General features: G+C 35.5%; 5 protein-coding genes across 11 annotated transcripts; 2 read left to right on the top strand and 3 right to left on the bottom strand.

The window, feature by feature from the left end:
- Position 1: 1 nt before the first annotated feature.
- Positions 2 to 5,573, top strand: LOC100747127 (GATOR complex protein WDR59). 7 transcript variants are annotated; one of them, XM_012383802.3, is made up of 22 exons: positions 2 to 142; positions 217 to 302; positions 424 to 473; positions 585 to 720; positions 787 to 1,000; positions 1,079 to 1,212; positions 1,310 to 1,459; positions 1,531 to 1,690; positions 1,762 to 1,841; positions 1,919 to 1,985; positions 2,057 to 2,265; positions 2,323 to 2,586; positions 2,656 to 2,806; positions 2,890 to 3,083; positions 3,166 to 3,299; positions 3,387 to 3,596; positions 3,662 to 3,788; positions 4,289 to 4,318; positions 4,419 to 4,457; positions 4,771 to 4,931; positions 5,007 to 5,260; positions 5,352 to 5,573. In XM_012383802.3, exons 2-22 carry the CDS (start codon positions 249 to 251, stop codon positions 5,489 to 5,491), a joined length of 2,958 nt encoding a protein of 985 aa, XP_012239225.1. In that variant the 5' UTR covers positions 2 to 142; positions 217 to 248; the 3' UTR covers positions 5,492 to 5,573. The 7 variants fall into 7 exon arrangements, 6 of the variants coding, with proteins under 6 accessions (XP_012239225.1, XP_012239224.1, XP_012239226.1 ...); XM_012383801.3 differs by lacking the exon at positions 2 to 142 and having other exon boundaries at positions 163 to 302; XM_024366536.2 differs by lacking the exon at positions 2 to 142 and having other exon boundaries at positions 585 to 691.
- A 561-nt stretch (positions 5,574 to 6,134) lies between these two features.
- On the bottom strand, positions 6,135 to 9,959 carry LOC100747244 (adenosylhomocysteinase). Its single transcript, XM_012383820.3, has 6 exons — positions 9,784 to 9,959; positions 9,083 to 9,273; positions 7,553 to 7,894; positions 7,108 to 7,323; positions 6,769 to 6,995; positions 6,135 to 6,571 (listed from the first exon to the last, which is right to left on the bottom strand). Exons 1-6 carry the CDS (start codon positions 9,809 to 9,811, stop codon positions 6,274 to 6,276), a joined length of 1,302 nt encoding a protein of 433 aa, XP_012239243.1. The 5' UTR covers positions 9,812 to 9,959; the 3' UTR covers positions 6,135 to 6,273.
- A 181-nt stretch (positions 9,960 to 10,140) lies between these two features.
- On the bottom strand, positions 10,141 to 11,958 carry LOC105680543 (leucine-rich repeat-containing protein 23-like). Its single transcript, XM_012383657.3, has 3 exons — positions 11,819 to 11,958; positions 11,230 to 11,626; positions 10,141 to 11,091 (listed from the first exon to the last, which is right to left on the bottom strand). The coding sequence occupies exons 2-3, from the start codon at positions 11,605 to 11,607 to the stop codon at positions 10,465 to 10,467; spliced, it is 1,005 nt and encodes a 334-aa protein (XP_012239080.1). The 5' UTR covers positions 11,608 to 11,626; positions 11,819 to 11,958; the 3' UTR covers positions 10,141 to 10,464.
- On the bottom strand, positions 11,874 to 12,927 carry LOC105680546 (uncharacterized protein CFAP97D2-like). The gene is made up of 2 exons (XM_012383664.3): positions 12,302 to 12,927; positions 11,874 to 12,224 (listed from the first exon to the last, which is right to left on the bottom strand). Exons 1-2 carry the CDS (start codon positions 12,377 to 12,379, stop codon positions 12,000 to 12,002), a joined length of 303 nt encoding a protein of 100 aa, XP_012239087.1. The 5' UTR covers positions 12,380 to 12,927; the 3' UTR covers positions 11,874 to 11,999.
- Positions 12,928 to 16,268: 3,341 nt separating this feature from the next.
- Positions 16,269 to 25,388, top strand: LOC100747009 (protein big brother-like). Its single transcript, XM_003488165.4, has 3 exons — positions 16,269 to 16,724; positions 17,514 to 17,705; positions 24,634 to 25,388. The coding sequence occupies exons 1-3, from the start codon at positions 16,533 to 16,535 to the stop codon at positions 25,006 to 25,008; spliced, it is 759 nt and encodes a 252-aa protein (XP_003488213.1). The 5' UTR covers positions 16,269 to 16,532; the 3' UTR covers positions 25,009 to 25,388.
- The last annotated feature ends 248 nt before the right edge of the window (positions 25,389 to 25,636 follow it).

Genomic DNA, 25,636 nt, shown 5'->3' with positions numbered 1-25,636 from the left:
TTGCTTCCTCTCGCTTTACCCCTTGCCCACATTTGTTTTTTAGCAGGGATATGTACATGAATTTTGTTCAGCCAATCGAAACCCACCGATAAAGATGTGTGGGTTAGGACGCGATGCAACGAATCATATACTAGCTTTGATTGTATGTACGATTGCGTATACTGTGTACGATTCAATTCCAGTCCGCGTATATTCGGTTTATTTCTAACCTTGCAGAATGCTGACAGGAATTCGAATTTATTGGTAAAATGTCAAAACGTTGGGGCAGCGACTATGTCGTTACGGAACACCGTGATTTACAGGTAGTTTATCTTATTACATGAAAATATATGTTATTATTACAAACAACGTGTATTTCAATTTTAAATACTATGATATACAATTGTTTTTTATTATAGAATTATTTTTGTTTTATGTATATAGGCTAATACTATGGCCGTGGATGCAACGGGTAATTATGTATTACTTGCCGGGTAAGTAAACAAAAAATGAAGTTTTTATTTTTATATATATTTAGTATGTAATTTCCTATAACTTTTATGTTTTCTAATTTTTTGTGATCTTTTTCTATTATATATTTTTAGACGCAGATGTTTCGCGATAAAATACCTTGACGAGAGTGCTGACGTATTAAAAAAATTTCAAAGACAAAGTAAATATGAAGTTGGCTCTGCAGAATGGAACCCCACAAGTATAAATTGTCATCTATGCGCTGTATCGGTTAGAAACTAAATCTATATGTTGTAAATAATATTGTAGATATACCTAATTGTATTTAAATTTTAGAGCAATACGCGTATCGAAATACTGTCTCTTACTGGAACTGGTAATTATGACTTACAAACAACAAATAGTCTAAAAGCACATACAAGAGTTGTGAGTGACCTAAACTGGCATCCCAAAGAACCAGATATCATTGCTTCCTGTAGCATTGATACATTTATACATATTTGGGACATAAGAGATCAAAGGAAGCCTTGTTTATCATTATCTGCAGTTGGTAAATATAGAGATTATAAAACCCATTGTGAAATAATTTGCAAACATTTAAAGAGACATATAATTGAATGTGTTATAGCTGGTTCTTCTCAAGTAAGATGGAACACTCTTTCTCCCAACATGTTGGCTACAGCTCATGATGGAGATATTAAAATATGGGATCAAAGAAAAGGAAATAGTCCTATGCAGTACATAGCTGCTCATCTAACAAAAGTACAGCCTGATTTCATAATAGCTCTATTCACTATAATAATATCTAATAATGTCACTTTAGTAAAGTTCAATGACATACTTATAAAAGTTATTTTAGATACATGGTTTAGATTGGTGTCCATTTCAACAAAATCAATTGGCAACATCTAGTCAAGATTGTACAGTGAAAATTTTTGATATCAGTAATCCACGAAGAGCTGAGAGCATTTTAACAACAAACTCACCCGTATGGAGAGCGAGATACACGGTAGAGATATAGATATATCGAGAATCTACATTTATTTCTATCTATAAAAACTAACAATAAGTTATCCATAGCCATTTGGTGAAGGACTGGTAACAATAGTAGTACCGCAGTTACGACGAGGAGAGAATAGTTTGTTATTATGGAATACAACAGACCTCAGTGCTCCCATTTATACTTTTGTAGGACATACTGATGTTGTTCTTGAATTTCAATGGAGACATCAAAAATTGGGTATGTATTATGTATACAAATTTTCAAATAAAAAGGAATAAAATATCATAAAATATATTTATGATTTGCAGAAAATAGTGATTTTGAATTAATTACTTGGTCAAAGGATCAATGTTTGAGGATATATAAAATTGATCCATTTTTAAAGAAAGTGGGTACTTCTATACATATATGTGCAAAGGTTAAAATTTTTATTTATAAAAAATATAACATATAATTCTATTCTAGTTATGTGGACATGGGATAGATGATGGTTCATCTATTTATACTCAGTATCCTGAAGATAATAGTTTAAGTATGTTTCAGTCTTATTTATAAATATAATGCACTTCTTTCATTCAACTAATATAGTTGCCATTAATATAGGAACATTACAATCCGTTCAACAGCTACAACTTAATGACGCTCAAACTGATCATGAAATGAATTGTATAACAACAAAAGTTGATGAACCTATATTGAATTCTGAAACAGATGCATATATTGAAAGTAATAAAGAAATATCGTCTCCTACACAACCAAAAACTTTGCAACAAGAATTTTCTTTAATAAATATGAACATACCAAACATAGAGGTGATACATATAAACGTAAAATAGAAATGCATATAGTATATATTTTTATCTTTGCAGGTCAATACCATGGATGCTGTGGAACGTAGTTGTACTGTAACAGCATCCAATAAAAGTTACAATGTGATATTAAAAGTAAATTTCCCTGTGAACTATCCATATAGTGCGCAACCTACATTCCAATTCTGTCATGGAACAACGATCGACAATACAACATTGGCAAAGTTGTTGAAAGTTTTAAAGCAAACTGCTCAGCAACGCGTTAAAAAAAACAGATCATGTTTAGAACCTTGTCTTAGACAATTAATTACAACATTGGAGCAAGTAAAAGAAATATATTTCTCAGATTACGTCCATCTTTTATAATATCTAACGTTTTTCTTATTTCTATAGACATGTAAAAAGGATGAGAACGAAAGTAGTCACTTAGGATACGACATTCAAGACAATGCGAATTTCTTAAACTCTTCTAACATGTATACAAATTATCAAGATGCCTACATACCCTTTCCTAGAACATCTGGTGCTAAATTTTGTTGCGTGGGTATGTATAAAAAAGTAATAAGAAATGGTAACAAAATACTGTACATAATAGAAGCTTCATTCATTGTCTCTATTTGTATATAGGTATACTCGTATGTTTTGGTCGTGCTTCATATACGAGAAGGTCGTCCATGAAACCAGAGTGTACAACACCCAGAGCACTTTCTGCATTAGGAAACGGAATAGGCAATGGAGAACATTTTATGCATATGTATCCAAATTCTTATGTACAGTCAAATGATAATATTCCTATAAGTTCTTTTTATTTTCAAGATCGAGTATGTATAATAAAATTTTTTGTGAGAATGTTCATAATATGAAATACTTGTAAGAACCTCATTAAATATTTCAAATTAATAGAAAATGAATCGGGGATTGCATAATACAAATAGAATGACTCATAGATCATGTTGTAAAAACTATCATTTTATGGTAATGATATATGATGCTTCTTCATTGTTTTTCGTCAACAAAGAACTAGCAGAAAAATATGTGTGAGTACAATATATAATTGCGATACAATTTTCAGAGACATTCATCGATTTTCAGAAAATAATTTCTTAATTTTATTTTATATCTAGTATCAATATCACAGATATCCCAGCAATGTGTCAATACAATGCAAATGTAGCTGCATCATTGGAACGTCCTGATTTGGTTCAGGCATGGTGTTTAGCCGCTCTTGTAATATCACAACCAGTTTCAAATATAGGACAAAATTCTTGTCAGTCACCTGAGATTGATGCTCCATGGCCTTTACATCCTTTTGGTCAAAATTTAATTCATTCCTTGTAAGTAATGGATTACTACTTACAATAAAAACAAATTATTTTACAACAATCCGTCTCTACTTTAGAATACAGCATTATGCCAATCAATCAGACATTCAAATGGCAGGTATGCTGAGTTGTGCATTTAGTTATCGTTTGGAAAATCCGGACGTTGCTCAGACACGGCTAAGTAGCAAGTCCATTAACGTTAGTGTAAGTACGTTGTATTTATTTTTTGTAGATATTAAAATGTTTTAGCATGGCCTGGCACAAGCACAATTTTTATAGCATCATTGATAGTTGCTACATTACATGTCTTGATCATATTTTGTCTTCTGTTCACAAACATACTGAACATTTCAGTACTTGGGGATACTCTTCGAACATAATCATCTATTGTATTCATGTTTTAATGCTGACTTCTCAATCTACAGTATATCACATGTTTCATACTCAGCACACATTTCTTTTTTTCGATGCATGTTTAAATATGATTTAAATGTATGAATGTCGTACGATACGACGGTATTGTATGTGTCATAATTATAAATTTCTCTCTAACATAATAAATTTCCAAAATTGGAATAATCCGGAATTTAAATGAGTCATGCTATACCGACGTAATACATTGGTATTTTATTTCAGTATTTTTCTTTTCTAATATATTTTTTAAAAATTACCAAATGATTGATATTATGTTATCTTTGTTATAGAGGCTTTCTACAGGAAAATGGTGGTTAAAGGTAAGGCATGGTTTTTGGAGTTTTTTAAGTTTGTACGTGTTTGAAATGTACTGGTTCTTAGGGTTCTTTTATCATGGTGATATTTGTTACTGCCTTACAGCATCGGAGTGGAAGTGTCATGGTGCCACAAAGCATGCAGGTTTGGCCCTGCTTAATATTTCAAATGCCAAACTTCTTGACCTTTGCATCTAATAACTGTTTTACATTATGATTAATATTAATACCCATAAAATAATCGTACATGTTAGTAGTAATTAATTATATGTGATGTACTGTTTTGTTGTGATAATACCTAGAAATTTCACACAGAAGACAAACATCTTTGTGCAGAACTGATCATAGACATTATGCCTTTTCTACATATCATTTGTGTATATTGTGTTTTCATATTGTTCGCGTAATGTTTATAAATAGGCTCGTAATTTTATACATCATTCGATACATTTTTTTAGCCTGGTGGTTCTCCATATCATACGATTCATCTAGCCGATACCACATTAGAGGGATGGAACTTTCAAAATTTAAAGCAACATCGATCTAACTCGTGGTCCGATTCGCTTGACGATTTAAAATTAATTCAAGACACATTCGGGGATTCCGTGAAAAATATTAGGTACGTAATTTTAAGGACTTTAATGTAGAATTGTTCAATTTTGTTAGGAATTAAGCCAAAGCATTGATCATACAGGTTGCTCGATGAAAAATATACTGCTCTCTACGATGGTTATAAAAAAGCATATGCTGAAGTGCTACATAGGTGGCGGTTATTAGATGCACGTGCACAAGTATTGAAGCATGTAAGCACAACTCCGCTGGACACGCACAAAGGCGTCGAGTTTCAGAGTGAATGTCAATTGTGTGGTAAAGTTAGCAGAGGACCTCAATGTATAAGTTGTAAACGATTAGCATTGGAATGTGTAATTTGTCATATCTCTGTTAGAGGTAAAGTTAATTTAATGCAGTGCAATGTTTTTATTAAATTATAAAGTGTATAATAAAATAATTTATAATTATCTCTTTTTTTTATATTTAGGTCCAAGCAACTTCTGTATATTTTGTGGACATGGGGGACACACGCAACATTTGGCAACGTGGTTCACTAACCAAACATTGTGCCCCACAGGCTGTGGATGTTATTGTTTGCAGGAAAGTTCTGCCCTCTTAAAGTTATAAGTAAAAGATAGGAAGGAATTGTACATAATCGTGAAGATATATAGAAATGTTACGAGAAGATAATAAATATGTTTTTTTAAGATCTTTTGCAATTTTTATGCATCTCTATTGTTATTGTTCACTAAATTAATTTCTTCATTAGATGAACTCATTTCAAGAAATATTTGTTCTAATTCTTTTATCTCAGCTGTAAAAAAATATAATGTTCACAAAATATATTCATAGATGCACTGAGAAACATTAAAGTATACCAGTATTTAGACGAATCTTTTCACGAGCAAGAAAGATTTCTCTAGCAAATTTTTCTGCTTCTTTTTCTCGTAGCACTTTTTCCAACGCGGCATATTTTCTTCGTTTAAGGAAACTATAAATCACGCCAGAAATTAAGCACGACCATCTCGCTAACTGGCAATATAAATTGTCCCATATTTTAGATAACATTTTAATATTTTATATCAGATATCGTTACCTTTGTCAAAGAACTAACTTCTAATGGAGGCGGGGAAATCTTTTTCTCTGCCATTTATACTTGTTGAACAAGATATTTTTATTTAAAAGCGATAATTATCCCCAATAAAGTTCACAGATTATAACAATATAATACAAAACACACAATCCTGTTTTGGTGATTTTTCGTTATAACTTTTCTAGATAACAAAACACTCGATATTGAGACTAAAATTAATAAATGAACAACTATAAAGATCAATGGTTGACAATCCAGTTTTATCCGTCATATGGTCCAAAAAAAGTACATGAGAGCCTCTGAATTTAAATAATAACTAGTATCGATAATAGTCAGCTTTGTAAGGTCCTTCTTTAGGTACACCAAGATATTTCGCTTGTTCCTCTGTCAATCTGGTCAACTTTACTCCAAGGTGATTTAAATGCAACGCGGCGACTTCTTCGTCCAATTTTTTCGGCAACATGTGAACTCCGACCGGATAGGACTCAGATTTGGTCCACAACTCTATTTGTGCCAATACCTGATTTGTGAACGAATTGCTCATCACGAAACTGGAATGTCCTGTGGCGCATCCAAGATTAACCAACCGACCTTGCGCAAGAAGGATAATATGTCTGAAAAGGAAGAATCGGAATTTGAATCGAAAGTATCGTGGAACCGGTCAAAAATCTATTCAAGTTTACATTGTATAAACTTAATTAGAACATATCTAAAATATGTGTTTAACTTTCTGCTCAAATAATTTTACACGATTTAATGTTTGATTTTCCGATATAGAAATATTTTTTTCAAAATTGAACTATTAATTCACCTGCCGTTCTTTAGTTGATATCTGTCTACTTGTGGTTTAATGTTGACTTTTTCAACAGCGTTTTTCTCAAGCCATGCAACGTCAATCTCGCAATCGAAGTGACCAATATTACAGACTATAGCATCCTCTGGCATATTTATAAAATGGTCGCCCATTATGATGTCTTTGCAACCGGTGGTAGTAACATAAATCTGTCCTTTGGTTGAGACTTCTTCCATTGTCGTTACCTGGAGAGTAATTTAGAAATTCACCAATTTTACTTCGATTGCAATTTTTGATCAGTATAGGTTTCAATACACTTCGAGTATATGATCTTTGATTTAATGTTTCAGCAATCACCTCGTATCCTTCCATGGCAGCTTGTAACGCATTAATGGGATCGATTTCCGTGATTATCACACGTCCTCCAAGTGCTCTGAGACTTTGTGCGCAACCTTTTCCGACGTCTCCATATCCAGCAACCACACAGACCTTTCCAGCAATCATGATATCTGTTGCTCGTTTGATACCATCGATTAATGATTCTCTACACCCATAAAGATTGTCGAATTTACTCTATTCAACAGAAGAAAATTATTTTACATGGGACTTAAAATTTAATTATTAGGAGAGTAACAGAAAGATGAGACAAGTGGACGATCATAAAATAATTTACAAGATTGCTGTGGAGACTTTTTATATATTTTTTACTTATGATAAGTACTTTACTTAGCAGTAATCTAACAGTTTTTTTCTCTTTAGGACAAGAATATTTTTTTTGTTTCTCAAACACAATGTGACGAACCTTCGTTACTGAATCGTTTACATTTATGGCAGGAACTTTCAGAATGCCTTCTTTCATCATGCGATACAGATTGTGAACCCCGGTTGTGGTTTCCTCGGAAAGGCCTCGGCACTCTTTTAAATATTCCGGGAATTTGGTGTGCACTAAGTTGGTCAGATCACCGCCATCGTCGAGGATCAGATTTAATGGTTTTCCATCCTTAAATACGAGGGTCTGTTCTATGCACCAGAGATATTCTTCATCAGTTTCACCTTTCCAAGCATACACGGGAATCCCCGTTTTTGCGATGGCTGCTGCTGCATGGTCTTGAGTGCTGAATATATTACACGAGGACCATTGAACCTATCGATATAACGACAATAACGAGTCATTAACATCTTTCTTGGTTTGTAGAGTAAAATTGTCTATGAAATCAAATCTAAAGGTAACATGTTTCATTCGTAAAGCAGGATATGAAACATTGCACAGGGTTGTACGAAAAGTTTTTGATGCAGAGTCAATGCATCCATACAGTATGCAGAGATAACCACTACGTTTTATATTATTATATAAAATGATATTATTTTTTTTATAATCTTCTGATATTTCTACGTTTGCCATTTTGTTGAAGTCATAATTAATATTTGCAGATTTTCTATTTGCAAGTAATTTTATTGTGTCGGAGATTAGAACAGAATGTTCCTAAGTATTGTAATATATATATATTTAATTATATTTTTTTTAATTTTATATATATTATATATATAATTATATATTAATATTTTTTTTAATTTTGAATGAGTTATGGTAATGATAAGAAGATACCGATTACTAACCGCTGATTAATCGAAAACTTCTTACAATGGGATGATATTACATTCACAGATATGATGTTTTCATTGCATCGTAAAAGTTTATGATATTTATCTTTCACAGCTTTGAATAAATGTAAAAGTGTATTGTTAAGTATTTTGAATAAATATAAATGTTTCATAATAAGGACCGAAGATAACCGTCTTACCTGATCCTGATCTTTGAGGATGGTTCAAAAGTTTCCCGATGTCTGATACAATTGTTAGTAAATCTTGCGAAACACGCAAGATCATGATCGATGAAATCGATCTGCATACGTATAAACGCGTACTAGTTTCTTCATTCTCCTCTCTTATGCTTCGTTCTATATTTTTCTATTTTTATGATTTTTCATTTGAATTATTTTGTAATAATTATATTTTTTACAAAATAGATTTTTATGAATTTTATAATTGGATGTATCTTTAATTTGCTTTTAATAGTACAAATATAAATATATTAAACTAACAAAAAATTTTTTATTTTTAATTTTGTGTATAAAAATTTATATTGAATAATATTTTCTGGGATATTATCGTTTCATCAATAATTTAAAGAAAGTATCGTACTGATGAGTTTGTGACTATCGAATTAAACCTTAGCATGTAAGTGTTCAGGCAAAGAAAACAATAGCAACGATTTAACCGAATTTTGAACATCAAACGAAAACGACCGGGATGTAGAAAGGTATCAACTTACCTCAGCTCCGAGTTCAACCAGAGTTTCAATGAGAACCGCAGTTTGCACAGTCATATGTAAACAACCGGCAATTCGTGCACCTTTTAAAACTTTTTCTGAACCATATTTCTTCCTGATGGCCATGAGGCCAGGCATTTCATTTTCTGCCAAAGTAATTTCTTTCCGTCCCCATTCCGCCAACGACAAATCGGCTACAAATAAAAAAGTTAGAAATCGATTTTATAAATTTTAGATCACTGTTCATAAATGAATCATTGAGCTCAATTCAAAAATTTTGAAATCAACTTCGTTTTATGATATATTTAAAAATATTTCATTGCTCTGTTTCAATGAAAAATGGAATAAAGACAACTATCTTTTTTTATGTTTTATTTTATCATTATTTTTACGTATAAAGAACGAAATTTATCATATTGACAAATTATGACACAATTTATGAAACTTAATTCAGAAGGTGCTTAATCGATTAATCTCCACATACTATTGCATCATTTAACAACTTTCAATTGGGACTTATATCTGAATATATTTTTCTTTTACATTACTTTAATATTTTTTTTCTGGTTCGACTACTATGTGTAGATGTGCGGATTATGAAGCGATATGTTTTAAATATTATAGAAGAAGGTTACAAATCTTTTTCTCAAATAGCAACCACGTGTCTGACTAATGTAACTCCGAAATTAATAGCTATGACCTACCAACTTTAAATGGAGGTTTGGAAGACATTTTCGTTGACAGAGACAATTATTACAAAAAGATAGAGCTAATTATTTAGTAACGGAACAACGCACAATATATAACACTAAATGTCTTCGCCGGCTACTTGCGGTAGAACTACTGGCAACGAACGTACAACAATCTCATTTTAACAAACTCCGCTAGAGACCGTCACTACTTGCTGGTAGCGTGGCAGGATTTAAAAGTTTTGGCGGGACAACTTTAACAAGTAGGAAAAATGAAACATTTTTAAGAGAATTGTTATCTCTATTTTATAGTTTTTGATATTTTATTTGCACTTCGAAATTAATGATATTAATTATAATAGTGAATTAATAATACTGAAGATACTAAAGTAATATATTGACATTTAAGATCATTTAATACATAGTCTAAAATAAAAGAAGTGAGATATGTTATTAATGAAGGTAAAATAAAAAAGGTGGTTTTTAAAAAACAATACTAATCAGTAAGTTCGTATCAGTATGATAAAAAAATAATGTCAACAACTCAACAAAATTTGTCTTACCTACTGAATATAATCGATTATGTAGAAATCTACTTTATATGAGAGTCTTTAAATTATACTTATCGTATGATGTTAATTTTTATTTGCATTTTATATTTTTATTTATAATTACGAAGAGTAAATATTATTAATTTTATCCTGCGGTTAAAAGATCGAAATCTAAATCAGCGAATGTTGTTCCATCACGAAGCATTTGTCTATGAAATTCTTTAGCCTCTTTCCTTTCGTCGTAAAGTACTGGATCCTTGTCAATACGTGTTAGGTTAGGTAACATAGCCAAAACAATGTGCCTATAAGCAGCTTCTTCCGCTACTTCCCTATCGGCTATTACAGGATTTTCCAAAATAATTAGGGTCTCTAATGCTGTTAAGCAATTTAATTTTTCTAACTCCGAAATTTTTGTAATCTCGTTATTCCGTAGATTCAAATAACTGAGTTTGGCACAACGTGAATCAAACCCATCCAAATTCGATATTTTGTTGCTCCTCAAATGTAGAATTCTTAAATTAACTAATATTTCTAAACCTTCCACTTTTTCTATTTGATTTTCTGCGAGATATAATCGTATTAATCCTGGAAAAAAGATCCCATTTGTTGTGGTAAGAATATTACCACGCAATTCAAGATTGTTCAACTTCTCAAGATCGTACGGATTTAAAGTGATTTCTTCAATATTATTATGATTTAATTCTAAACATTGCAAAAGCTTATGAGAAATGCCTGATGTGCTTGTCAATTTATTCTTATTTAGTGTAAGAACCTGTAGCACAATTAAATAAGTAGGATTAATAAATATGTAAGAATTTTAGAAAAATATTAAAATTAGATAAAGATAGAGAATAAAGATAAAGATAAAAGTAAAAATGATAAAAATCGTTAATAAGGTTTCGTGATTAACCTGAAGATAAGGCATAGGATCCAATTCCGCGGAAGACACATGATTCCTATCAGCTTGAAGCATCAAGAGATATTTCATCGACGAAAGAACACGAAGTGCTTCGGTCGTTAATCTATTTCCGGAAACGTCCACGTAGAGCACATATTTAAACGTTGATATGATTCTAATATCTGTCAAGCCTTTATTAGATGCGTTCAATCCCAGATAAGCATAACCAAGGCCGGAATCGCATTTTCCTAATGTGTGAAGACACTCTCCTGCTTCTGTTTGTGTTAACGCTTTTGTGGTATCTTCGAGGATAGATGATAATTTAGGAGTTGGATATTTATCGATCTCACCCACTTCTTCTTCATACTCCCTTCCTTCTCCTTCCTCCATTGTACTCTTGTTTCGATTCCTTTAATAATGAATACTGTGTCATTGATCAATTTTTCTCTGATACTTGTATCTTACTACATCGTATTTTATTTTAATTCTTTTAATGATAAGTATAATAAAATCAGTTAATCTTTTATTGATATTTATATATCATCACGCTGTATTTCATTTCAATTCTTTCAGTACAGTCAGTACAATGAAATTAACTAACCTTTCTTTCGTTGATATTTATAGTTTATAGGTTTGGTATCGAATAAAATACAAGATCCACGTTCACTTGTTTATTGTGAAAGTACAAACGTGTAAATAAACTTGTTTCACGTAAAATAAAATACGCAAGACGATTTCAAATTAAAACTATGAAAGGGTGTTGATTAATTATGAAACCCACGTCAACGAGTTCTGATACATCTGGTTTCGTCCCATTTCAATCTGTAACTCTCTTCGGTGGATTGTTTCCGGTGCATAATATCGCGAAGTTTCTTCAAAAGGATAAAATTCTCCCTAATGATACGATCTTGCTTCTCGCGTTCCAATTGCAAACCTTTTGCATTGAAAACTACGTGAGGTCTTGTTTGCGGTGGATCAACGTCAATTGCTCGCGTAGCCTTCTTTACCTATAAATACAATAGATGCTGCGATATTTGCCGTTATCGAACGAGCAACGGATTATCGATAATTATTAAATATTCACTTTTATACGATGTCGTTCGTAAGCTTTATGTCTCCACATGGACGAAGCCGAAGAATTCCTATTTCGTTCGTAAGACATCTTGCTTGCTCGACCCACCAAACTCGTTCCGAGTGTTTACACGATATACATGATACGATTACCAAGTTTCTTTAGCAACGCTTTCGCGACCAGCTTATATCGATCATGTCCTTATTGACTGGGCCAGGTTTTGACGGAAGAGAATCACCTTGATTATTGTAGATTTCGTTATTAACATAGAGTATATACTACATTTATTTCGGACTTGGTACCATTATTGTTCAAAATTCCAGGCGATGCATTTTTATTGCTACACTTCAGGAAGTTTAATAAATTTGATGAAGGAATTTTCAATTTATTAATATATTCGATACGATGATTAATTTAGAAAAATTTGCATAATTTCCACCATACTGTCGTCTTATAGTATCGTACAACTTTAAATACGCAAAGTTTCCAATGCAATTATTGAAAGAATATTGTATTTCTGTCAACTTCTTCGAATGTCTACAAAGTACTTGTCCATAAATTCAATCAATTCTTTCAAAGAGCTAATTCATTTTTTTTATTTTTGTATAATTATTTTCATATAAACTTTTTAAAATACAGTAGAGATAGATATATATAACTACTATTTTCGACTGCCCTCTATTACATAATAATAATCTATAAATCGAACCACTTTGCACCTCTCTTTATGTTTCGAGTCAAAGACTTTTTAGTTTCAGGTCTGGCCTGAAGAGGTAGACTGCGGCATCTACGAAACGTCGAGCCAAAATGCATGAGTACAAAGTACTCAAATGTAAAATCGAAATACAATTGTTTATCCCGAAAAGCCAGTATCGAGATATATCTTTTTACTTTGAAAAAATAATAAGAATAGAGTTTTCGATAGACTTCAATTTCGCATAAGACACCTAAAGAATTCACATATTTTATTTGTATTTTGTATAGTCTAACCTTATATTCTACGAAGTCCCCATTTTGTATTTTAGTCTCGATATCTTCATAATCATTTCCCTGTTAAGAATATATGTATGTACATACCAAAGTTAAAAGCATCGTAACGTTATTACAAGAGAAGAAACTTCTCGTTGCTTCTCTAGTTTGAAAGAGGCAACAGTTCCCGTATACGTATTGCGTGCATGTGCATACGTGTACATATATGACCACGTGTGAGTATGCGCACACGTGATCACCACTACGAGTACAATTCTCAGACTCTGGTGGAAGCTGCGATTGGTAGGTTCGCTGGACCAATCGCGTTACACCGGAGGCGGAGATGTGGTGGACCCGTGTTTTTTTCCGTGTCGTCGCGACGCCGTAAACGCGAGCGTGAAATTAATTTAGCCGTGCTTGGCATTCATGGCGACGGAATAGGACTCCCCGCGACGTCAGAGGACGAAAGGCGACGCAACCAAATTCAATTTCAGCAAATTCAATGGATTCCTTCGACAAATAAAATTTCGGTTACTGCACCATGTCGACTAGTTTTAAATTTTCGGATCAATTTTCGAGAAAGTTGTTTTTTAATAGAAAAACACGAAATTAACGGATCTACGAAAGCAACATCGAATCGACTTTAATTGGAAGATTTGTATCATTTTTTCTTTAAGTTGCGTGTTTACAGTCGCATCGATCACTATACGTATTATTATACAGCGAATCAGTTGGAATCACAGGTTGAGCTTAATAATTTATCGAGAGATTGCCTTAGAAATGCAACTATTCTTTAGAAATAACAAATTTTATTTCAATCTTTATTTGAAAAGGGACTGAATCGATTTTGACGGAGAAGTTGACTGGAGAAGCGATGGAGAAGTACAGGGATTACTCTGGTTGAAGCAACTGTGTAACTATCGAAAATTAAATAGCTAAAAAGCTATGTTTTCGTAAGTAGAAAACAAACCTGGTGGGAAAAATCAGGTAGGATGATAAAGTAACAATTGATGTTTGTTTATAGCTTTAGAAGGCAGATAGTTCGTTTCTATTAGGCAACTTCATGACCGAAAATTCCGAATATTGGCTCAATAAACTCTAACAAACTGCTGCTAGCAAGGGATGTCATAAAAGCAGGCAATAAAGTTAAAACTGTAAATCACCCGAGAGAAACAGAACATAAAAATATTGACCCATCTGTTACCTGTCACGAACTTCAAATCTCTTTTCCTTTTTTTATTTCAAACCTCAAAACGAAACGTTTTTGAACAAAAGAAGAAAGTCGTTTAACGAACGGAAATATCTGAAATATTCCAGTAATACCTAACTATTTAAACAATCTCCTTCACACGTACAAATACCTGATAAAAGTACAGCAACCGTCAGTTTATTCCGCTGAAAAGACGTTTTCTCGGTTAAAGACCATATTACAGAAGTCTCTAGCGTCGGCACGAAGCGAGGAAGAAAAGAGAGAAGAAAAAGAAGAGAAGGAAAAAAGACCGGATACATGGGTATCCGTGGGTTGTGCAACGCGGATCGTGCAAAGGGTCGTTGATCTTAATCGCGGATCCTCGACAATGATCCTCTCAAACGGATGAGCTCTTGCCACTCGACGAACGATGAAGATCTCTTCCCTCGAGGGGATACACGGTGTTCCAACGAAGTCCTGTCTACCAAATAGGGACCCCTGACACGTATTTCACATATCTACGGGGGATAGTGAGCCAATCCCTGTACGAACTGATCCTGCTACAGTATATTATATTATCCTCGTACTACGATCTTTGCCTCGCCCATCCTTTCTCATCCTTGCCTTTAACTCGCCAACCAGTAGCAATCGCTTTCAGCATGCTACCAGCTGACGTGGAAAATTTATGTAGTTTCCTTTTTTTTTTCTTTCTTTCTTTGCAATTGTTTTCTGACAATTTGGAAAGTGGAGGATGGACATGTGGAATAAGTTTAGAGTTTCCATATCTCTTGAATCGGACAGGATCTTAGTTAATATTAAGAATATTGATAACTCTGGCAGCGCTAAATGATTAAATATGTCGAATTATTGGATTGCAATTGTAATAGGATAAAAATGAGGAAAATAATTTAGAAAGTGACCACGGCTAATATAGTAGTAAAATTTACCAACAAAGATAAAATATCGAGTAACATAAAATATGAAATAAATATGTAATTGAATTTTCTTAATCTATTTCCATGTTTGAGTGGTGTCTACGTCTCAGCAAATGACGATATGCGGTTATGATCGGGACTTGTGCGTAGCATATCGTTAAAATTCTGTTGTACCTCTGAAGTAAAAGCGTGTTACGCTCTACAATTCGGCGCATCAAACATAAAAAGAAGATTAAAAAGGAAACACCCAACAGATCTCACAAAGGACGTAACAAACACTCACCACACTAAAGAAATAAATCAATCAAATTCGAAGATGGTATCCCACTGGGGGTAGCCATCCACATGTTATATTGCTATATCACTAAACCATAATATTTTACCAAATGTCCTACTGGACAAATTGTAAAATGTAAATAAATAAATAAATAATAAAAAAAACTCTACAATTGTTACGTATAATTTAACGCCTCGTTTCGACGATAAACAAAAATTTTTAAACTATGTATTTCGTAATTTCAATCTTTCATCCAACGAAATACGTTTAAAAAACGGTTGCTTCGTCCAATGGAGCTCGATCCTAGAAACTTAGAATTTATACTAAATAACTAATACGTAATTAGATAAATGATAAATTATTCTATAAGATTGTTGTATCAGGCAGCGTAACGTACGAACGACTACAAAATCCCGTAACGCAATTTCAGAGTCACCCCGTAACCTTTCTACCCTCCGTGCAGGATGAACCCCGCAATAGACGCGTTAGGGTGGGTTTTCTCCTTCCTCGTAAGCTCACCCTTTAGCGATTCGAAGGGGACGTGGTGGGGGAGACGGAGGCAGGTCGGAGGCGTGGCTTGTATCAGGACTAGGAAACCCGCAGCTTTTGCTACCGGATTGTCCTTAGTCTCCACTGAGACGCCACACGGCGCAGTCGAACGCGCGGATTTTGGTGCTCTGTGTAAATTTCTCTTTCAACAATCTGGTGTATTGTGAAAGGTCATTAAAAGCGTATACATCGCGAACACATACAACAAACCGATCAACAACTAAATTAACGTTGTTTCCATCAAAGTGTAAATAAAATTGCTCGATCGGATCGATCGATCTTTGTAAATTGATCTGATTTACCGGTTTGAAATAACCGTGCAAAATGATGCACACTATGAGCGAACACACGGGTGGAGCTGGAGGGCTGGGTGTCAGCGTGCTTCCCTTCGATGGCATGGGTTTGTTTGAACAACAACGGCCCAGGTTCCTTTTCAAGATGCCCAAGGTTGTGCCGAATCAGAAGGCCAAATTCGAAACGGAGGAACTGTTCAGGAGATTGAGTCGCGAAAGCGAGGTAAATCGAGGATTATTTGTTTATTTATTAATTTAGATAATATCATTAACAAGCAAACGGTAGATAGAAAACCGAAATTACAAATTGATTCGGATAAAAAACTGAATTCGTGGACAACAGATCGAACGTACGAAGCAAAAACGCTAATGAACTTGGATAATTAGAATGTTTATTTATTTGGAAGTAAATGAAAAAATCATGTAACTTCAGACCATTAATACTATAAATACTACCACTAATACTACGAACACTATAAATCACGTTTCGAAGCTTAACATTGTCACGATCGATTGATTGTTGTGATGGTCGATTGTTAAAGTTTCTCTTGATACTTCGTTTACTTCTGCCTGCTACGTAGTTACATTAGCTTACTCGATATTCAAATCCGGTTCTCCAATGATTCATACAATTCATCAAATTTGTATTTATACGTGAATCATCTGGATAATTTAAATAGTTAAATCTTCCAAATTGAAATTATCCTTGAAACCGTGCCATTAATTAATAACCAACTGGGTTTATTCAAATGACTCATTCAAAAAGAATATCGTTTCCTTGAATTTTGCGCGTTTCTCTTTTCCAGCGAATTAATTCCCGCCGCTGATTTCATCCGCTTCCGACGGTTACTTAAATCTCTGAGAATCGCCACTGAATCATACCCACTACTTACAAATCGAAATAAATTTCGAATTATATAGCGCAATGAAATTGGTTTAATCTTTGGCGTAATCATAGAAATTGCGAATGAAATGATTATCAGACAAATTTTCCGAATTTTTGCTTGTCCAGGTCAGATACACTGGATACCGAGATAGACCAGTCGAAGAACGTCAGGTACGCTTTCAAAATGGCTGTCGGGAAGGTTATACGGAGATCGCGTTCGCCGCGACTGGAACAAACCTCCAGCTCGTTTTTGGCAATGCATCTGGAAATTACGGCGGTGACATCAACGACTGCGATTTTGAAAAAGAACGGGGCAAGGTCGGTGAATATTTCTTCGATGTTTTGCCGCAAATCGCTTATAAATCTCTGCATCTTTAACCGATCTACGCGGAACTTCACCTTTTTCTTCCTTTTCAATTCCTTTCCCCTGAATTTTCATTTTTATCGAAAAGTATTTCGTACACTTGACGTAACGAATGATTGTAACAGCGCGGTAGACGGACATCGATAAGAGTTCTAGGCTCTTTAAAAGTGTTCGAGTAGAAACGAAAAGTCTCAATCCTCCGCAAGCTAATAGAGTAGCTAATTGAGCTTTAATCGAGCTATTTCCAATTCTTCGTGGTTTTAAAATCATAAACTAACGTAGTACTTAAAATATAGAATTTTAAACATTCGTAAGTTCAATCTTGTTTACAACAAATTATAAATCACTAATATCGTACATAAATCGACAAAGAAACATCGTGAACTATAATTGAGCAATTCTAGTGATTTGTAACGATTAGCAGATACCTACCTACGTTTGTGGTAGCGTATCTTTACACTCGTAACAGCGATTGTCACCTTAATTGGTCCGTTCCGAGCTGACAAATGTGAGGAAGGTCATTAAACGAGCTTGGACAGACGGTCTAGTTTTTCGTGTCCTTGGCGTCATATGTCCCGGGATGTAGCGTCGCCATCACGAGAAATTTAGTATCCGTCTTTACCTCCCGAACAATAGTGTCACCTTGTCACCATTCTCGGCAGAACGGCAGACATCCGGTCCCGAAATTCTCGACTCGGCATCCCTGCGGACGGTGAACAAAACTTACAACGTAACAGCGCGGCGACTAAATTTATGGCTGCTCTAAAGATTAAACTAACAAATATGATCCGAGAAAAATTCTAAAACTCCAAGGAAGAGGAGTCGTTTTTCGATGTCTCGTCTAACGAACATTTGGTGTTCGAAGGGTCAGCTATAGAAAGGTCAATCTTCATACTTTTTTTATATAATAGAGTTTATATAATCTTCGCGTTTGTATTCTGATGAGCGTTGCGTGGCTTCTTCAAGCTACTGAAAAGGACTCGTATCCTTGTACGCCGGCGCCGAAAGAGGGGCGTCGAGGCGTCGCCATCGCGATCGATAGGTGCGTCGCGAATTCGCCATTTTCTAAAAAGCACGCGTGCAAATATTACAAATCTCTTCTTCCTCTGTCAGTTTTCGTTTCATTTCTTTCTTTTCCCTTTTACAGTTTTACCTAATCACCTAATACCTTGTTGAATAAAACGAATTAATGTTATTAAAAGATACATCATGAGTTGAAGTTTAGAGGGCATTTAAAAAGGCGCTTTAAGATTGACGATACCGCGTGAGTTTTGAAAATCAAGAGATTCAGCGATCCCATTAACAGCTACTGGAGGCAATTAGCGTTTTTTCAAGTCCGTCAAACAACTCGAGAATCCGTACCAGATGCCTGAACGCTTTACAAGTCACCCGGTATATAATGGGTCATAAATCTTCCTCCGTCTCTCTTGGGATCTTCCGAAGGGCGAACGCCGCGTCCTCCGATAGAATTCTTCGCCACTTTCGGCTTTGGAGAAATCGAAAGTAACAATGTTTCGCTCCTGTCGGACCTTAACGTTTACAATTTTTTGCAATACCGAATATGTGTTGATTTATGGCTGATTTCCAAGAAATTTCGAAATAATTTAATATCGGGTTGCTATTGATTTCACATAAATTCTATATATCGCTACTCAGTCAACAATGATTCGACATTTATACGATTGTTGATTCGAGAGTAATTCAATATCGATGCATCATTATTTCAAAGAATTTCGATATTAACACCTTTACATCTGGTAGCGCCAACGTTGTCAACGTGTTGTAATCAAATGTCAGTGTCTGGTGTATGTTGGTATCAGGCGCAGTTCAATCCTTTACGTAAAGTTTACGAACTTAAATTACTCTATCGAAAAATGCCGGCTGCTTTGGTCCCAAAATTAGGGGATTTTGGTTCCTTATTGATATCAAAAAGTGCCGATACTATACAATATTATACAACATTAACATTACAACAATAACAATATTATACAAAAGGAGCCAGAATCTCACTAAATCTTAAATATCCCGTTTCAAGTCCTTATCATCTTACAACATTTTTCGATGTTTTAACCATCGCGAACAATCCTAAACTTTTCGTATCACGAGTGAATCACAGCGGCATCCACATCCCACAGAGCCATCATCGTCTCTAGATTCTGTTTACGCTCCGCTATCAGGCAACGAAGCATAGAATCGCGCTAACGATTCATTATTTTCCTACTGGAAATAAAAAGAAAGGAGAGAGAGACAGGAGGAATTGCCTGGTTGTTTACACGGCTGCCCGCGGCCAGCGTTTTGTTTTAATCGACAATGAGCGGAGGAGAGAAAGAGGCGTAATAAAGAGCGACGCACGGCTGCACGTGTCCACCATTGTCTCTTTCTCGTTCCCCGTAGAGAGGAAATAATTAAGGGAGAGATTCGCGAGCTAGATAAAGCTCGATAAAGACCGGCAAAATGAATAAAAGGGTGCGCTAGGAACTCGTCGTTTCTCGTCGATCTTATCGAACTTTCCTCGACAGTTCGCACTCGTTTTACGTGCTCTTCCTTGCTCGATCAATCTGATCTTAGTCGTTAATCTTTATCTTTGGAATTTTGTGTTTATATACAGTGGAATCTCGTTTATTCGCGCTTTGCTTATTGGAACAGATCAACGCTTGGCTCTGTTATTATTTAAATATAATATTCCGTTAAAAATGATTTGAAAACGTAATTTTATTAACGCAAAATCCAACAAATTTAGATAAATTGCGAGTAACAAGGAATTACCATCTATCAGAAATAGTTGAGATGAAAATGAACGAGGAATAACTTAATGTCCGGTCCTAATATTCTAAAAGCAGAAAGTAAATTATCTTTAACGCTTGAAGAGTTAATTCGAGTTTAATAATGTTAGAAATAGATGACTGAATAGATAGCTGAGTTGGCAGACACGTGATTGGAATTAGGATTAGAATTTAGGATATAAATTTCTCAGCCAAAATCGAAACGCACTGTCCTAGGTTAAAATGATTTACATCTCTGCCAGGATACTCGGTAGTCCCTTCACTGGTGTAAATATAAATTCAGAGAACTATTACAGTTCCTCGAACGGTATCTTCTATCTTTTTCTCCAATCGTAAAATTTCGCGAGACATAACGTGAGCCAAAACTCGATCAAACGACACGCTTCACTTCGACAAACTCAAACCACAAAAGCTTCCCCTATAATTCCAAATGGTCTTCGAGTTTCCTTCCTTCCAGTTTCTGTACTAGAAAGTTGTCAACGCAATTTACTTAGTTCCCAAGGTTATTTTATGGCTCCTTTTTTGCACGGATCTCCGATTTTTCTTTCCTCGTAAAAGTGAGTTAAATGAAAACAAAACAAAGTACCAGGAAAGAAAAACGACCGTACAACGATACATTTCGAGGAAAGACAGAAGGCCCCGACACACTGACCGTATGCCCCATCACGGTGTTCTCCTTTCCGGCAGGATTGCGTTGACGAATGTTTCTCGCTCTGCCCATTGTACTGCCGGACGTGGACCGCGCGCAAAAAGGCAAAACGGCTACGCCTACCGAAAAACAAAAGAACCATCGAAATAGCCGGTCGTTTGTCTCGGGATATTTAGCTATGCCAGCCATCCACCCTTTCCCGATTTTTCACCCCTTTCGTTCCGCGTCGGGTCGATTTTACATCTTGCTTTTTTCATTTCAACCTCGTTCTTCCTTTTTCCTTTCTCTATCTGTCTTTCTCTCTCGTCATCCATCGTATAATATGTAAATAAGTCAACGAAAGGGTTGCTCGCCGAAAGTCGTGAACGAGACACGCGTTACAGTTTAAATATCGCAGCCTATTATCCTGGCGATAATGGGTCACGCCCCTGGCGGGCAGAAAGAGAAAGGTGTGGAATGGATTTTTTCATGTTTTTTTCTTTCTACGATTCCGGTTCGCGTGAGAAACTTACTTATAGCGACGATTAAAGACGGTTGTTCTTTAAATTGTTTTGTCGGTTTGACTTCTTCTTTCTTTCCCTTCTCTTTACACGTGTTTTTTTATTTCGTTTCATCCCTTTTATCGGCAAAATTCGACACTTTCGCTGCACAATAATCGTACAATAATCTTCCGTTTATTGGGGCTCTAACGCAATAAGTATATTTATTGGGACTCGTGCATAATAATTTACAAACGAATAATATTAATTAATTGAGAAAAACTTCTTATATGAAATAAAACAATTTAATCAGGAAGGGTCTATTTTTACTCGCTTGTCTTGGTTCTTTTCTTGACCTTTATTCGATTGAATAATCGCATTGGACAACTGTCGAGTATGGTTTACAGTTTACAGACTGAATAAAAAATGTGATGTCGTGATATGAACACACATGTTGGTGGGAGAGTTGGCTAAATAGAAATTTATAATGAAACGAGAGAGATACGTGAATCGCATATGTCCTTCGAATCTTGTACTTACCCGTTACGTGTCAGACAACGATTTGTACGCAGAGTCGTACCACCTCTGTGTAGAGTAATACTTTTACGATTGCGTATGATATTTGACGTCACACGATCTGTCTGTTTTGGAAGCTTCGACGAACAAGTTTCCCGAACTTCTTTCCTCGACGTATTTCCTCTGCTTTAGATTTTGCTTTAGTTGCGCCAAGGTTCGTTTGTTTCTTCTTCTTAGAACCTTTCTTTCGTATCCTTTATCGTATTCTTCATGTTTCGTATCTTCAATAATTTTAATTTTATTTTTCCTCTTTCGCAACTTTCGCTATTCAGATTCCTCGTTTTATCTCTCTTCTAAATTAGTTATGCGTAATCAGAATTTCCATAATTTCCTGATGTTTCAACTTTCCTCCTGCCTAAGGCAATCTGGAAGTTTCCCTGTGACGAAGGTTTTTTTTTGCTATCTCGCGCAAATTACGGAGTAATTCAGTCGTCTTTCAGAAAAGGCGGCAAACGATTCGATTATCGGGTCTATCGAGGTTCACACCGCCCGCTGATGGCTCCCGTGGTTCGATTATGATTGCATAAAGAGCATCATGCCGCGCGGTTACATTGTTACGTCGCGTCGACAACCAGCTGTATGTTTCAATGAAAGAAGAAACTGGAGGCGAAACGAATAACGACGATTTCTCGTTCGACGCCTTCCTGTCTCTTCGTCTTACCGACTTTTCTGTCCCATTTGTCAAAAACCTTTTCCATTTCTTCCATTCGTCGTTAAATAATGTACAACCTGTAATTGTCATTCTTGCACTTCGACAGAATTGATAATATTTCTGGACTGTACCAATTATGAGAAGAGTATGAAAATCAAAATGACATGGAAAACGCGAGTCCGATTATTTCGAGCAGTGTGTTCGAGAGAACAGAAGAAGCTTCGTCTGGTTTTTCACGGTTAGAAGTTGGATTCCGTAACAGTTTCTAAATTTTACAACACGACCGGAAACAGAACCATTTGCCAGGAAATAAAATAACCCTCTTGAGCAAGGCAGAGATAATTGGCCGTTTCGACTTTTTCGAGGGCCGACGGTTCGACCCTTCTCTTCCTTTCCGTCCCTGTTACTTCGCGCAAATCGCTCGTAGGTCAACGTCGTGTCTAAACCGTAAAACCGAAGAGCAGTCGCTATCATATTTTCACGTTTTCAACTTTAATTCTGTAATTTCAAAATTATTAATCTTTTTAATCCGAACATATTCGAATATGTATGTAACGCTTCTTAAAATAATCTTAGATATATTTTCCTTTTATTCGAAGTTTAGATCGAACATAGGAACTAAATTTTTCTATTGCTAGCTAGTATAAACAAAATAATGGTAATTTGTAGAATAATGTTAAGGAAATAAGTTTCATTTTAAAGAAAAGATTTGTTTTATAGCTACAGAGATCGAATTTTTCCGTATTGCGTTACAAAAGGTGACGCATAATATAATATATATATATCATATTATATTATATTGGGTTTTGAGAGATCCACGTCTAGGTTGATATTGATTGTTAGGATCACTGTGAAATTTTCAAGCAACCCAATACTTTAGATGAATCGAAAAGGCCGATTTTCTCGTTGTCCTCGTCATGGCTCCGCTAGTCATCGTCCACCTCGCAATTTCATCTCTCCTCGGAGCTTGTACCTTCCAATCTGCGTAATCGTTCTCTGGAAATAAGAAACGTTCACGGCACAGAGCGGGAGAGGGAGAAAAACATGATTGAAAGTCGAAGGCGGATCGCTGGACTTAATGGACCCCTTCCACGGTGCATCGAAGGTATAAGCTTCTCGAGGGACGGAAAAGGAGCAAAGATTACGTCTTAACGGTCGAACGGAACAGTTTCAAGCGTGTTGTAGATACGAGTTTCTTGCTCCAGCAGAGATTACACCGACAATCTTGGTATTTTAATTACGACCATTCTCTTTGGGTTTAAGACGTAGACGTCTGGTCGAATACAATCGAAAGTCTTGCGGGAAGAACGCCTGATTTCCGGGAAATAGCATGAATCATCGCTGGCAAATGTAGTGCTATACCATGCCTACATTCTTGAAAATAAAGATAGGGAAAATATATGTAACAGTTTGGCATGTAATTTATATTGTTTGTGTTGGAAATTTCTTGAAAATTATATGTATATCTCTTTAGCGTCTCTTCTTGTTTAGTGCCGTTAAAATTGTTAAGAAATTCTACTTTTTTGATTGAAATTTGTCATACGTCAGTTTCTAAATTTATTAAAAATTCCATATAACTTTTGTTCCTCTAATCATACACAGTTAGAATTTCCAGAAAATTCTATATTCCCTTGTCGTCTGATATCTTTAAGATGCTCTCGTAGTCCTTTAAGTCGATGGTTAATCGTTTTGGATTAATCTTTGTGTAATATATAACACGAAAAAATGTCATTTTGCTTACAGGTACATCTCAGGTCTCGCTTAATAATGAACGGTGTGTGCGTGATGTGGCGTGGATGGATAGACCTGGAGAGGTTGGACGGTGTTGGATGTCTGGAGTACGACGAGAAACGCGCCGCTGAAGAAGACGCTCTTCTTCGCGACCAATTAGAACGTTATAACCAACGAGTACGCGATTTCGACGAGAAACAAAGGGCGTACAGAAGTGGAGCTACTCAACCACCTCACTTGAATCATCATCACCATCATCATCACCATCACCACGGTCACCACAGCCACCACGTGGCCGGAAGTGGCTCTGGAACCAGTGGAACCATCGAGCCTCATCTTACCCACCGACAAGATCCCGAGATGGAAGTCAGATTGAGGGCCTACTGAGGCTCCGAGAAAGTGACCAACGAAACCACTTGATTCCTCTTCGATTTGGAATTACTTCCGGATCGCCCTCGAGCCAACCGAACACTGGTGGGAGAAACGAGAGACGAAAGATCTCTTGGGAGGAATGTGGCTAACGGTTTGATACGCGTTCGTAAGGTATTCACGTTTTTTGGAGTGTAATTGCACGAGATTGAGAATCGCGAGATGCTGGTAGAGATTTGTTTGTGGTGATTTACTGTTTTCGACCTGCACTCAATATTTTCCAGCCTATTGGATTTGAGTAATTTTTCGGAACAATGGAATTTTTACTTTTAGTCGAACATTTCTAAGGCGTCGAATTAAGTTATTTCTTTGGAAATAATGCGTGTCGATACTTTTGACTTTCCGTAGAAAACTTCTTGCGTTTCTCGAAACTCCTGACAATTCTCGTCACCAGATTTTTCCCACTGTTGATGACGTATCATTTCCGACAACTTTTATAATCGACAGACATCAATCACGATCAATCGTCAAACACGATCCAACGATCAGGATCATTAGGTTAAGTGACACGCGTTTATCTGTCTTGTTAATATCGTTCAAGAAGAGATTCTTGAGAAACACGCACATCAAGTTGCTGTTTCTGGAA

The sequence above is a fragment of the Bombus impatiens genome, unplaced genomic scaffold, assembly GCF_000188095.3.
Source record: "Bombus impatiens unplaced genomic scaffold, BIMP_2.2 scf_0219, whole genome shotgun sequence".
NCBI lineage: Eukaryota > Metazoa > Arthropoda > Insecta > Hymenoptera > Apidae > Bombus > Bombus impatiens.
This window is presented reverse-complemented; position numbering and strand designations above follow the sequence as displayed.